At 37.0% G+C, this 11,950-nt stretch overlaps 2 protein-coding genes across 2 annotated transcripts; one reads left to right on the plus strand and one right to left on the minus strand.

Annotated features, from left to right (window-relative positions):
- The first annotated feature begins 1,405 nt into the window (after positions 1-1,405).
- On the plus strand, positions 1,406-4,474 carry LOC122837336 (leucine-rich repeat extensin-like protein 3). Its single transcript, XM_044127629.1, has 5 exons — positions 1,406-1,431; positions 1,718-1,779; positions 1,860-1,904; positions 1,998-2,161; positions 3,504-4,474. Exons 2-5 carry the CDS (start codon positions 1,725-1,727, stop codon positions 4,281-4,283), a joined length of 1,044 nt encoding a protein of 347 aa, XP_043983564.1. The 5' UTR covers positions 1,406-1,431; positions 1,718-1,724; the 3' UTR covers positions 4,284-4,474.
- Positions 4,475-5,097: 623 nt separating this feature from the next.
- On the minus strand, positions 5,098-11,141 carry cops6 (COP9 signalosome subunit 6). The gene is made up of 10 exons (XM_044127630.1): positions 10,902-11,141; positions 9,477-9,602; positions 9,154-9,285; positions 8,371-8,459; positions 8,205-8,267; positions 8,065-8,112; positions 7,851-7,965; positions 7,012-7,104; positions 6,720-6,820; positions 5,098-5,295 (listed from the first exon to the last, which is right to left on the minus strand). Exons 1-10 carry the CDS (start codon positions 10,942-10,944, stop codon positions 5,155-5,157), a joined length of 951 nt encoding a protein of 316 aa, XP_043983565.1. The 5' UTR covers positions 10,945-11,141; the 3' UTR covers positions 5,098-5,154.
- Positions 11,142-11,950: the final 809 nt, after the last annotated feature.

Here is an 11,950-nt window from a genome sequence, read left to right on the forward strand (position 1 = left end):
CCTCATGTTCACTTTGACTTCTTTATGCACATGGAAAGTAAAATATTGATACCTGGTTCTGTTCAGTTAAACCAGGCAGCAAAACCAACTTGAAAAGATGCGACTGGTACTTATGGTCAACCTCATCAACTTTTTTTGAAAAATCATTTCAATTTTTTTGACTAAGGAAGCTCAATTACTTGTCAACACATTCTCGGTTTCTTCTTGAAGAAATTGTCTTCCATAAGTATTCATACACCTTATACATCTTCACATGATGAGGAGAAACTGAAAATTATGTGATAGACTAACACAGATGGATAATTTTGAAATGGATAGGGTGGGAAATAAAAACTTTTCCATAAAAAAAAAAGATGCTTTTAAATTAATTCCCCATTGACTCAACTTTGTAGTTACAGCTTCAGATTTAACATCTCAATCATCAAAGTCTGGACTTTGACTAAGCCATTTTAACACAAAAGTACAGCAAGCTTTGATCCAAACTCTTAAATTGTAGCTCTATATGTTCAGTAATTGCTAACAATTTAAACTAATATGAAATTACACACATAGTGACCTTTATTACTGAAAAGAAGGTTACTCTGAAAAGGTAACTGATACTCTAAGAATATTAGAGTTCACTTCAAGTTATTTGAAAAACTTTGTGAAACCATTTTATCATTTTCTTCCACCTCATAAGTATTCACTTTTACCTGAAATCCAAATAAACATTCAAGTCTAGTTAAAAATACTTTTTCAAGACGCCCGTGTGCTTGGAGTATTCCTTGCAGTAATTGAGATTACCAGCTTTCTACATGGGTATGAGACTTTTCCATGGTAGAAAAATAGCAGCTATTAAACTAGTCAGGTTTATATGGAATGACATCTCTGTGAAAGAATGCTTCACAATGCTAAGCACTTTAAATTTAATAGTGAACATGCTGAGGCAAAAAGTGTGAAAATGCAGCTGTTTCGATAGCTGTCCTCAGATGCGGAGCTGTTGGGAAAGCAGGTGTTCTTACAACTGCAATAACCACTTAGAGGACATAGCTATGTTTTAAAAACCTGGGAAACTTCTTTATAAATATACCTTTATGATTATGATCTATGGTTTCGTTTAGATTTTTTTTTCTGCTGAGGCATTTCTTTTCCTCTGTGCTTATAGTTGGTCCCAGCAGGTGATGATTTCCTTCCAGAACTAATGGGGTGTTTCCATTTGAAGTCTTGTTGTTTATGGCCTTGGTCCAGAGGCTTTTTATTCCTAATTGGTGCTGAAGGGGGTTCACTTTAAACATTTTTTTTTTTTTTAAAAAGGAGGAGACAAGACTTTGGTCTGAAAGTTTGGGGAAATCCAATTGGACAGAGGATAAAATTACTGAAAGGAGGACAGAGGGGTTTGATATTTAGCCCACCTGGTCCTGTTGGACCAGTGGAGACAACCTCCTCGGCCTGGTAAGTGGAACATTTATTTGCAACATGAACAAATTTGCAGCTACAATATTCAGTTAATTGTGTTTAAGCTGTACTTTAAAAATTAGGAGATGTACAAGTTTTTTTTTTTTTTTATATGTTAAATAGAAATACTAATATGTGCTAATTTCTTAGAATTTTTTTTAAAATAGAAAACATTTTTAAGCCAATCCAATACGACGAGGATCAGTAAGTTGATTATTGTATACTGTAGATATATATTTAGATTGCAAATTTTTTAACCTTTTTTTGGTTTTATGGGCTGCAGGTTCAACATGATTTCTTTACCCTGCTTGCTGGGGCCGCTATGCGGTTTCCTCTTTCTCTCAGGTCAGTGTTGATTTCTTTCACTTTGCAGCTATTTTTGGAAACCACTATTCAATAATCAATAAACGTATTTCCTGTCGCAGGCCTGATGGAGGCCAAATCTTTGCTCAGTGCCATCAAACAGGAAGGTACAGATCCTAAGTATCTTAAAGCATTTTAATCTAAGCAGAGTCTTTGATCTTTTTTTATATACATATAGATTGTGTTTTTCTTTCTAACAGAGATGGTGCCTTTGAGTGACGTGAGTATCCACTCGGAGAAAGCCCACGAGTTTCTGTCTCACTCCCGACCGAAGCGCAACGCGGCGGATCCCAGGTGGTACCGAGGAAACCCGGACTTTCAGGCGTACTACAGATACTACAGCAGCATCGGGCACACCGAGGGGGTAATCTTCCATAATAATGTCAAAATCAAATCAGTTCTCACTAGCTTTCAAATTATAATGTTTCATTTAATATTTTAAATTAAACGCCAAGCAACACCTCATAAACTGATATGCTATCCAACGTGTCAAAACCAGAATCAAGTTGTTTACAATGAAACAGAATATTTCCAAGCCAATTTTCTATTATTTTATTTGCTCACTTTTTTTTCTTTTCAGCTAGAGAAAAAATAGATTCTTCTTTTATTACGTGTTTAATACTTGTCATTTGTTTTTTAATTGTCACGTGACTGACAACCAACCCCAACAGAAATCTTTGGCTAGCAGTTGTGCTAGCAAGCACATAGAACTATTATAACTTTTGTACTTTTAAATGCTAGTAAGCGTTTAATTCTAAATCTGTTGTTTAAAGACAACTGAAAAGGAACACAAAAATACTCAAAAGTTACATTAATATGGCGTGAAAATCACAAAAAGTCCTCTCACCGTGTCAAAGTGCTAAACTAAAAATGTATCTAGTCTGAGACTTTTGCTTGGAGATTCACACACACAGACAGTTCCTAAGGTATATGTCAAACTCAAGGCCCGGGGGCCTAATCCGGCCCGCCATAGGTTTTTATGTGGACCTCTGAGGACAACATAAACAGAACCTTCAAGATAAAAATTCTTAAATAGTATTTTAAACAATCAAAGCAGTTTTTATCCCTATACTACCAATTTACATCAAAGTAATAAAATGTTCATTTTTAAAAAAATTTTAAGCAGTATTTACTGAATACAGAGGCAGCTATTTATTAATGTTTGAACAATTTGTTAATGTTTTTTTTTCCAACACATCCTGATACAACTGGCCTTATGAGAATATTCATGATCTTGATATGACCCAAAGTGGAAATGAGTATGACACCCCTACCTAAGTGGTGGGATTAGCTAAGTTCCCATTGACTTTAAAATTGTACAAATTGAAATTATTAAAATAAATTTTCTTAATAGAAAACACTACAATTTAAAAAGTTAAACAGTTATTGCACTACGATGAGGTGGTTTTTCGGCTGTATAAAAAATAGTGCATTTTGCAATGCTACCAATGGAAACACTTTTTTTGGGTCACACGAGTCACATTATTAGTAACCGGATGTTACTAGATGAAGAAGACGACAGGAAGTTATTTTTAATGCCTCATTGCATGAAGAAACCTATTCACCTGAGATTTTAATTGAGTTTCTTATCTCATGGAAACACAATTGCAAAATTGTATATTTTTTTGATATTAACAGAATATTGACAAAGTGTTCTACATATTTGTAGGTTGTGACAACCACATTGATCTGTCCTTTCTCCTCAGCTCTATGAGATCGACAAGCTGCGGATGCTCTACCAGCAGATGAGGTACCTGGAGCATGCCTACGGCCCAAACGCCTCCTACTTCCAGAGCAAACTGGGTGTGCCAATGATCATGTGCGACCCAGTCACAGACAAGAGGTGCAAATATGCCGCTCCTCCTCCACCACCCCCAATGAAAGGAGTCTCAAAGCCCATCAATCCTACGGAGGCTCCACCTCCTCTTCCTCTCGCTCCAGCCATTTCCCAGGCTGATGTGCTTTTCCTGTGCAACAACAAGGACCCCCTCTGCAAGCCGCACATCGTCTACTTGCCCACCGGCGCTGTTCCGGTGCTCTGCGACCCTCGGTACCACCCCCACTGTACCCCGCAGAAAGCCCCGCCGCCTCCGCTGATGGTTCCTAAGCAACCTCATTATAAGAAGCTGCCTCCGCCTCCTCCGGTCTTGGTCAAGAAGTCTCCTCCTCCAGCCCCCATCCGCGTCTTCAAGGGTATGGAGTACGACTGCGACCCCTACTGGGACCCAGACTGCCTGATTGACAACCCTCCAAGACCTATCAAGGGGAAGATCATGGGTCCCCCACCTCCTCCTCCACCAGAGGAGGAAGAAGAGGAAGCTGTAGAGGAGCCAGCGCCTCCTCCGCTCAAAGAGAAGAAACTCAGCTTCCAGCCTTACCCCTACTTCCACCCCAAATCTTATGACCCCAGGGATGAACTGTACGACCCAGTCCGCTTCCAGTACCCCCAGCCAGATGATGCTGCTGACGAGCCTGCTGACGAGTGAGCAGTCCTCTCACTGGCTGAGAGAAAAAAAAAAGTCATGTTTCCACGGACTTTGAAACATTGTTCAAAGAAATGTGTTGATATGTTAAAAAAGACATCTTATTGTATTTATCATCACTGTCACAATGTTAAAAAAAAAATTTGTTGTCAGCCAGTGTTTTAGTAAAGAGGCAATAAAATAAGATAAATTTGGTTTCATCAGTTAATGAGCTGAATTTCGCCCTTTAAAAAGGTGCAAAATGATGGAAGAACAAGGTTTGCTCCTCCCAGAGCCACATGGCAGCTAAAAACAAACCTTGTAAACGCTTAACACACAAGCAGGGGGTCATTATGTCGGCTTCTGCTGTGCATTTAATACCCAAGCAAATGCTGACTCAGGTTATCCACGTTAGTCTCTACGGCTTCCTGTGCTGCCACGTTTCCCTGCCTCCTTCAACCCCTCTGCAGGCAGTCACGCAGCAGGAACGCAACTTAAAACAAAAAACAAAAACGAGTTGACTGTAAAACCGTCAAAGCTCCAGATAATAAACCCACAGCTTCACATTACAAAACTTTCATGGGCTTGTTTAAAACTGCAGACATATACATTTATGGGGTCTTTATAATTACTATAGTAAAAGCCCAAAAGAATGCCCTTCTGGAAGAAGACACAAAGCACCATGAAAAAAAAACCCATTTTATTACATACAGAAACGTGAAACAATAAAACGAACCGGGTAAAATAACGTCCATGTTCAGCGATCTCACTGCTGTAGAGAGGTTTTAAACTGATCTGAGTGGTTTTGGATAGATTGAAGGTGTAAAATCTTTTTTTATTATTTTAACACAAACAAAAAGAGAGAACAGAAAAGAGTGTTTGCCTCCCTGTCAGCTCAAAAGAAGAGTCCTCTCATCCTCCGGCCGATGCCCTGCCTGTCGTACAGGACGTTGAACTTGTTGATGAACTGGTTCATACTGTTGCAGGTCTTGGTGATGGTGCCTAAGTAGGCCATGAGCCCCACATCGTTACATTGCTGCAGGGAAACAGGAAATGAAAACAGTGAGAAACAGCAAAAAGTGTTCATCTCTGAACTTACTGTAGTTGTTATGTTGAACACTAATCTGTTGCCACCATTTCAAAAGCCTTAAAATGTTATTCTGTTGAGCCATGAATTTTCAGTAAAACACCAAGGCTACGTTCACACGGCAATCAAATCCGACTCAAATCCAACTTTTTCTCAGCAATCTAAACGGACCAATTCTGACCTTTTCACCAAAAAAAAAAAATCTGATCTGTGCCACATCTTTATGTTTTACTACGTTGGATCTGCATTCGGAAAAATCAGAAAGGCCCCGATGCTTTTTATCCAACACTGAAGTGAGACATGCATCACAATTCTGCACCTGAAGATATCAGATGGGGGTAAATGCAGACATAAATAATGGCTGGAAATTATAACTATGAACTTATAAAAGAGCTCTATCACTGTGGCACATTACAGACCACTGCTGGTTTGACAAAGCATCCTAACAAACTTCTCTACAGAAGTTACAGTAAATGCTCCACAAAAGGCCATTTCCATTAGTTTTGCTTTTTTTTGTTAACTTCCTTTGTCTAACCCAACTATGTAGTTCCTCTAGGACAATGGTCAGATTTTGTTTTGAGTTGCACAATTTCAGAAGATCTTGCAATGGCATTAATATTGACAATATTTAGATATTAGATATCAGATGCAATATTTGTCAATTTTCTTTTTTCCTTTCATTATAACCTCGGGTTCCTGACCTTCTTTTACCTTTAGCATATTGGGAAGTCATTTATGTCCAGTGTAAGCATCTGCAGGCATGAGACTCTGTCCAACTAAATATTACATCAGCATATAAATTAGAAGTTTATAACATTTGGAGTCCAAACAGTCCTTGCAATAAGAAACTAGCACACACTGATATTGTACAGATGCAGCCTTAATTTTGTTGTGTAAAAAAGTATTTGACCTTTTCCGACCCAGAGCCACTGGACCAGAGGAACGAATCATTTTTGTGCCAAGTTTAAAAATCTGGAATTTATTTGTTTTGATTGGTTGAATTAAAAATAAAAAAAAGTTAACGTCACAATAACACAGCCTGTCTCCAATTTTCTTCACAGTCATGGAGTTTTAATAGGTGAATGCGCCACGTACTGCTCATCATTTTCTCCTGAATCCATAAACCCCATTTCTGACTCAGCTCTATAAAACTGTTGGTCTTTTAATATAATCAGGCAGTGTTAAAGAAAAAATTGCTCTCAAAGCTGTGGAACTCGTATTTCTCGTGCAGATGAAGTATCAGCTGATTGAAGTGTTCATATTAAGAATTTTGCCTGTGTTACTTCATAATATAGGTAGTTAAATAAGTGAACTCAAATCCTTGTTAAAAAAAAAGAAAGAAGAAGAATCCTCAAGTTATGGGGATTACATACATCATAGAAGTCAGTTTTGAATTTTGTGGTGCTGAGGACCGGCAGTCTGTGGCAAAGAGCGTTTGCTTCTCGCAGGATCTCGTGGTTGAACGGAACCTCTCCTGTCACACAAACACAGAAGAAAGATGAATCCAGTGAGGTAACGTTTCAGGATATAGTCTCAGTGCAACTTAAAATTAAGGAAGCGTTTTTGCGGAAAAAAAAATAAAAAATGGAGAAGAATTATTTGGTAACAGCTGCTTTGTATGTATATTTCTTTCCCCTTCTGTGCCTCATAAATATGATTGCTTACCTGCTTCGACGGCTTTGACGTACTCTAGAATGATCTTTACTCGGCTGTGGAGCATCTTTATCGCGCTATGCTGGACAATGAGGTGTTCAGCCACTAAAGCAGAAAACAGAGGGACAAATAAGTATCAAAGCATCCAGTTACTCAACTATAAAATTCATTTAAATGACAATATGTACCATCAAACTGATCTGAATGAGAAGGAATTGTATATTCTCATGTAATCTGTGCTACATGTACAAAAAAAAAATTTTAAAAATCAAGACACATTTGTTAATCAAGCCTGTCTACAAAAATAACGATATTAATCTTTCATGTTCGGTAAACAGATAATTTCAAATGTGGATGTTTGTCTTGGTTTCGGTTTGTAACCAGCCTCTAATCATCCCTTTAAGAGTCAATCGTTCGACCAGAAGGCCTGTCGTAAAACCAAATGTTCTTCGATGATAATCCTAGAAATCATTGTAATAATTATTATTGTAATAAACGATAAAATGATTGCTTAAAGACCATTTTCAATAAATATAATGATAATTGCACAATAATACAAGCTTGCCCTCTCAAAGACCAATAAACTAATTTTGTTAAAAATAAATCACTAAACACTGGAACTGGAAGATATTTTAAATAAAATAATAAATACAAAGAAACAATAATCAAATACAATATAAACAAAACAACTTAATAAATAAATTGGAAATAAAAGTCACAAACCACCAAAACCATAAGTGAAATGGATTATGAAGTCTCTGTAAACACAGTTGCCCTTTAAAAAATATGAATCATTAGAATGGAATTTATCAAGCACCAATTAAGTGATTTATGGCGATAAGCTTACTTACCAGTTGAATTTTCCCCAGTTCCAGTGGCTGTCATTCGAGCCACATGGTCAACACCAATTCTCTCTGCTTCCTCTGTGGCTAAAGTGTATGTCAGCTCAGCAAACAACATGGTGGCCTGGTTAAAAATAACAACAAAAACCCCATAAATAAATAGGAAATTAAGTTAATATGGTAGGAAAAAAGCATTTCGACTGAGCTGGGTAGGAAGTCTTACCTCGCCACTGATGATGTCTATCACAGATTCATAAACGCTAACAGGAAGCTGAAGAAAAAAACAAAACAGAAGCGACGGGATCAAAATGAAATCCATCCACAGCTGCTCCAGCCTTGAACTGGAAATGCAGGTAGACTTACGTCAGTGTGTTTGGTCATCGGGTTAAGTTTGAGGAAGAGGGGGCTCTCGATGATCTCACACACCTGGTGCAAAAGGAAAACAGAAACACATAAATACTGTTGTTTCATCATTTTGATCACTGAAATCAGCCTTAAACTGCTGCCACTGGCTTTTGTGTTCACAAACCTGTTTGTGGATGTGAATGTCTGACTGGTCTGGAGGACCACCTGTGGTGTACCAACCTAGGAACTCCATGTCCTTGAAGACCTGTTTAACTGAGGGACATAAAACTGGTGTCATATTTTATAAGGTTTTATTGCTGCATAAACAAATGTTCTACAGGGCTTTGTGATGGGCACACCCAAACATTAAATCTGTTGTGTTTTAGCCACTTTGTAACTGATTTAGGGGTAAAGTCAGTGCCATTGTTCATTTGTAAGACTCACTTACACTGAAAAGTAAGATTTAAGGCTATGTTTTATTGGAAATGTAATTCAATTTTGTTACATTAATCTGCAAAGAAATGGCAGGCAGGCATAGAAAAATGTTAGCAAGAGAGGGTTGTTTCCCTCAGAGCAAAGAAGAAAGATGAAGTAGAGGGTTATGGACATGACATCTCAGTTCCTTATTTATTTCTCTGTTTCGTGAAGGCATGATTTTTCAGAAACTTTTGTAACCTGTTTTCATGCCTTTCAGTTCTTTCCAACTCATGAAGTTACTTGGTTTAAGACAAGTTTTGCAAACATTTCTGACTCTCCTTAGCAGGTTACCAAAGCTGAAAAAATGACTAGAAATAATCCTTTCATTTTATTTATTTCTTCCAAAAAGATTAAAATTTTAACTTGTGAAAATGTTAAAATTCAACATTTTCACAAATGTTGAATTTAGGCTCCTTGAAATTGTCTTATGCTATTCTATATGTGTCAAACTGTTCTCTTTGGCATTGATAACTAAATAATTGATTCTTACATTGTTCCTCCTTAGTGTAGTAATACTCCTTGTCGATGTGCACTTTCTCATCTATGGTGTGAGACATTAGTTCAAAGGAGTTCATCACCTCAATGTTTCTGCCCTCCTGTTTCCCGATCAGAGCGCCAATCACTGAGAAGACAGAGCAGACAATAAACAACAGATGTGTATCTAAATTGATGCTGCTATAGACAAACTTCTGTTGTTCTTTTAAATATAAATGCTTGTCAAGATATGCCAAAAAAAACCCTAAGATGGTACTGTCTTTATAAATACATAACCATATGTAAAAGAGTAAAGAACTGAAGTTAAATGACTCTTACCCTGCATTGGTCGGCCCTCCTGGGACCGAATGCGTATCCAGTGGTCTGATATGTTGAGGATAACCAAAGGGTGTAAGGCCACAGAAACACTCCCAGTGACCCCTGAGGCCATAACACTGGGGGTGGCTGCAAATATATGAAGAAACACACAAGGTGGGCTTTAGCAGGAAATTGACTAAAACACACAAAAATCTGGACTATCTAAGTAAAAACAACACCGACAAAGGAATTAATAATGCCTACAGACAAGAATGAAAAGAGATCGGCAGAGGAGGTGGTGCCAGTTATCAGATTATCCAATAAACCAAAACCATGCGGTTTTGGTAATCAGATTAATCAAACTATATATAATTATATAGAGATTTAAATTTGTTTGCATTCACTCCAGTCTGGTTTTGGTGATAACTAAGAACAGTCAAATTTAGTTTATAATTGTTTAACCCAATAATTAGCAGACTTAGATATAGGCTGTCTAAATTGCTTGTTACTTTATCCAGATCAACCTCAACTTTAAGTGTCTGGCAATTATTCAGTGTGTTTTGGCTGCTGTTTTTTTTTTTAAAATTGAATTTTATCTTACCTTAATTATGCCTCTAGTTTTACCACACTTTATAACAATTAAATTTTTTTGTGATTTTTTGTTCATTAATAAATGCTTATTGCAGTTCCCTAAAACAATTGCACAATTTAATTGACTTATATTTTATTTACTAAATTATTTTATTATTTGTAATCTCATTTTCAACATTTATTAGAATTTTAGAGTCTCTGCTTGTCAGGATTTTTATGTCTACCTCTAGTGTCTTATCAGCAAAACCCTGTTTATCCCGAGGGGTTTGCATGTCACAGTAATAATAAAAAGTGACATCATCAAGCTGAATTTTGTAATTTAAAACACACACACAAAGACCTGCTAAAGACATGTTCTAACAAGAATATACCAAATATATACTGACATTAGGTAGTGCATGAACAATTAAGTGAATAACACCGAACCAGGGGGAAAATACATTTCCAAACTGTTCAAAACGTATTTAATACCAAATGTATTGTTAAAATTAGTATACACAGATTAAATACTATGCCTGCGCTGTGATCTTCAAGTGACATTTTTGTTTGCCGACTGAAATAGGCAAGTAAAACAAAGATTCATTAAAATATTGTCGGTGGAGAAAGATTAAGATTCACGCAATAAATTCAGTCTCGGGAACAGAGTGAATGAGAAGTGGCTGTTTAACATTCAAAGTGAAAAATAACAGAAGACAGAGATGTGAACGTTGTCCTGGTTGTGTCAGCAACCTTAAAACACGACAAAATCTCCATTTACGATCATTTACAACCAAAATATACAACACGGGATGCAATCTCCATGGTCATTCGTGTTGGTGCTAGGTTTATGTGGTGGGTTAAATTATAATTACTTGCCTGTTCCATCCACTTCCATACCTCCACCATTGCTGGTCGCCATCTTGTCCGGTGTTGTGTCGACAAAAGCATCGCCGTCAGGGGAAGATCATTTCAAGACGCTGGTTTTCCTGTTTACGTTTGTTAGTGTGTTCTCGCAGTTGAATGAACAAAGTAACGCGTGTTTTCCAGTGCTGCTAAATGCCTTATACTGATATCAGTTCTCTAACTATCTTGACAAATAGTCTATTATTAGACAAATTTATTTTCTGGGAGTTACAAGAGAATTTCCGGGTGAAAATCCTAGGAACTGAGCCTGCGTCTATTGCCACCAAAAATAAATAACTTAATGTATATAACGTTATGGTTTCACTGTTAGTTGGAAAGCGCATGTATATTTATTATTTTTGAATTTAACAGAATTTATTGATCAATACAAATGTCTTAAAAAGACGCTTCCGGTGACTGAATAACATGCTTACGGTTGGTGTACCTTTTTCAGCGCAACACCGGTAAACCGCGCAAGCGCAAGAGATTGTTCGCTTAATGAACGTTTGGTGGCAACACTTCCTCTGATACCAGAGGTTAATGTAGATTTGCAAATTAATACAATGAAAAATGATTGGAATTTAAATGAAATAGTGATAAAGACTGATATTTATTTAAGAACTACATATAATAATTACCTTAAAATTTATACAGATGGTTCTAAGAATTTAAAAGGATATGTGGGAATAGGAATATATATTCCAGAGTTTAAAAAATGTATTTATAAAAGAATATCAGATCAATTGTCGGTTTTCTACAGCAGAAATGGTGGCAGTTATATTAAGCTTGCAATGGGTGGAGGAGATTCGACCAATCAGGGTGGTGGTGTGCACAGATTCTAAAGCAGTAGTGGAAAGTATTAAGGGAGAAGGAAATAATAGAAAAGATTTGGTATTAGAAATTCATCATATTTTATTTAGATTATATAGGGGTGGCATTGATGTTTGGTTTTGTTGGGTGCCAGCACATGAAGGAGTAAAAGGCAATGAAAAGGCAGATAAATTAGCTAAAAGGGCTTTAGA

Source organism: Gambusia affinis, linkage group LG09 (genome assembly GCF_019740435.1).
Source record: "Gambusia affinis linkage group LG09, SWU_Gaff_1.0, whole genome shotgun sequence".
NCBI lineage: Eukaryota > Metazoa > Chordata > Actinopteri > Cyprinodontiformes > Poeciliidae > Gambusia > Gambusia affinis.

Coding starts and splice junctions, on each gene's coding strand:
- LOC122837336 (XM_044127629.1), top strand. CDS start 1,725: ATGATTTCTTTACCCTGCTTGCTGGGGCCGCTATGCGGTTTCCTCTTT. Junction 1,905..1,997: donor CAGTGCCATCAAACAGGAAG/GTACAGATCCTA, acceptor TCTTTCTAACAG/AGATGGTGCCTTTGAGTGAC. Junction 2,162..3,503: donor GCATCGGGCACACCGAGGGG/GTAATCTTCCAT, acceptor CTTTCTCCTCAG/CTCTATGAGATCGACAAGCT.
- cops6 (XM_044127630.1), bottom strand. CDS start 10,944: ATGGCGACCAGCAATGGTGGAGGTATGGAAGTGGATGGAACAG. Junction 9,603..10,901: donor TATGGAAGTGGATGGAACAG/GCAAGTAATTAT, acceptor ATATATTTGCAG/CCACCCCCAGTGTTATGGCC. Junction 8,113..8,204: donor CGATGACCAAACACACTGAC/GTAAGTCTACCT, acceptor TTTTTTCTTCAG/CTTCCTGTTAGCGTTTATGA.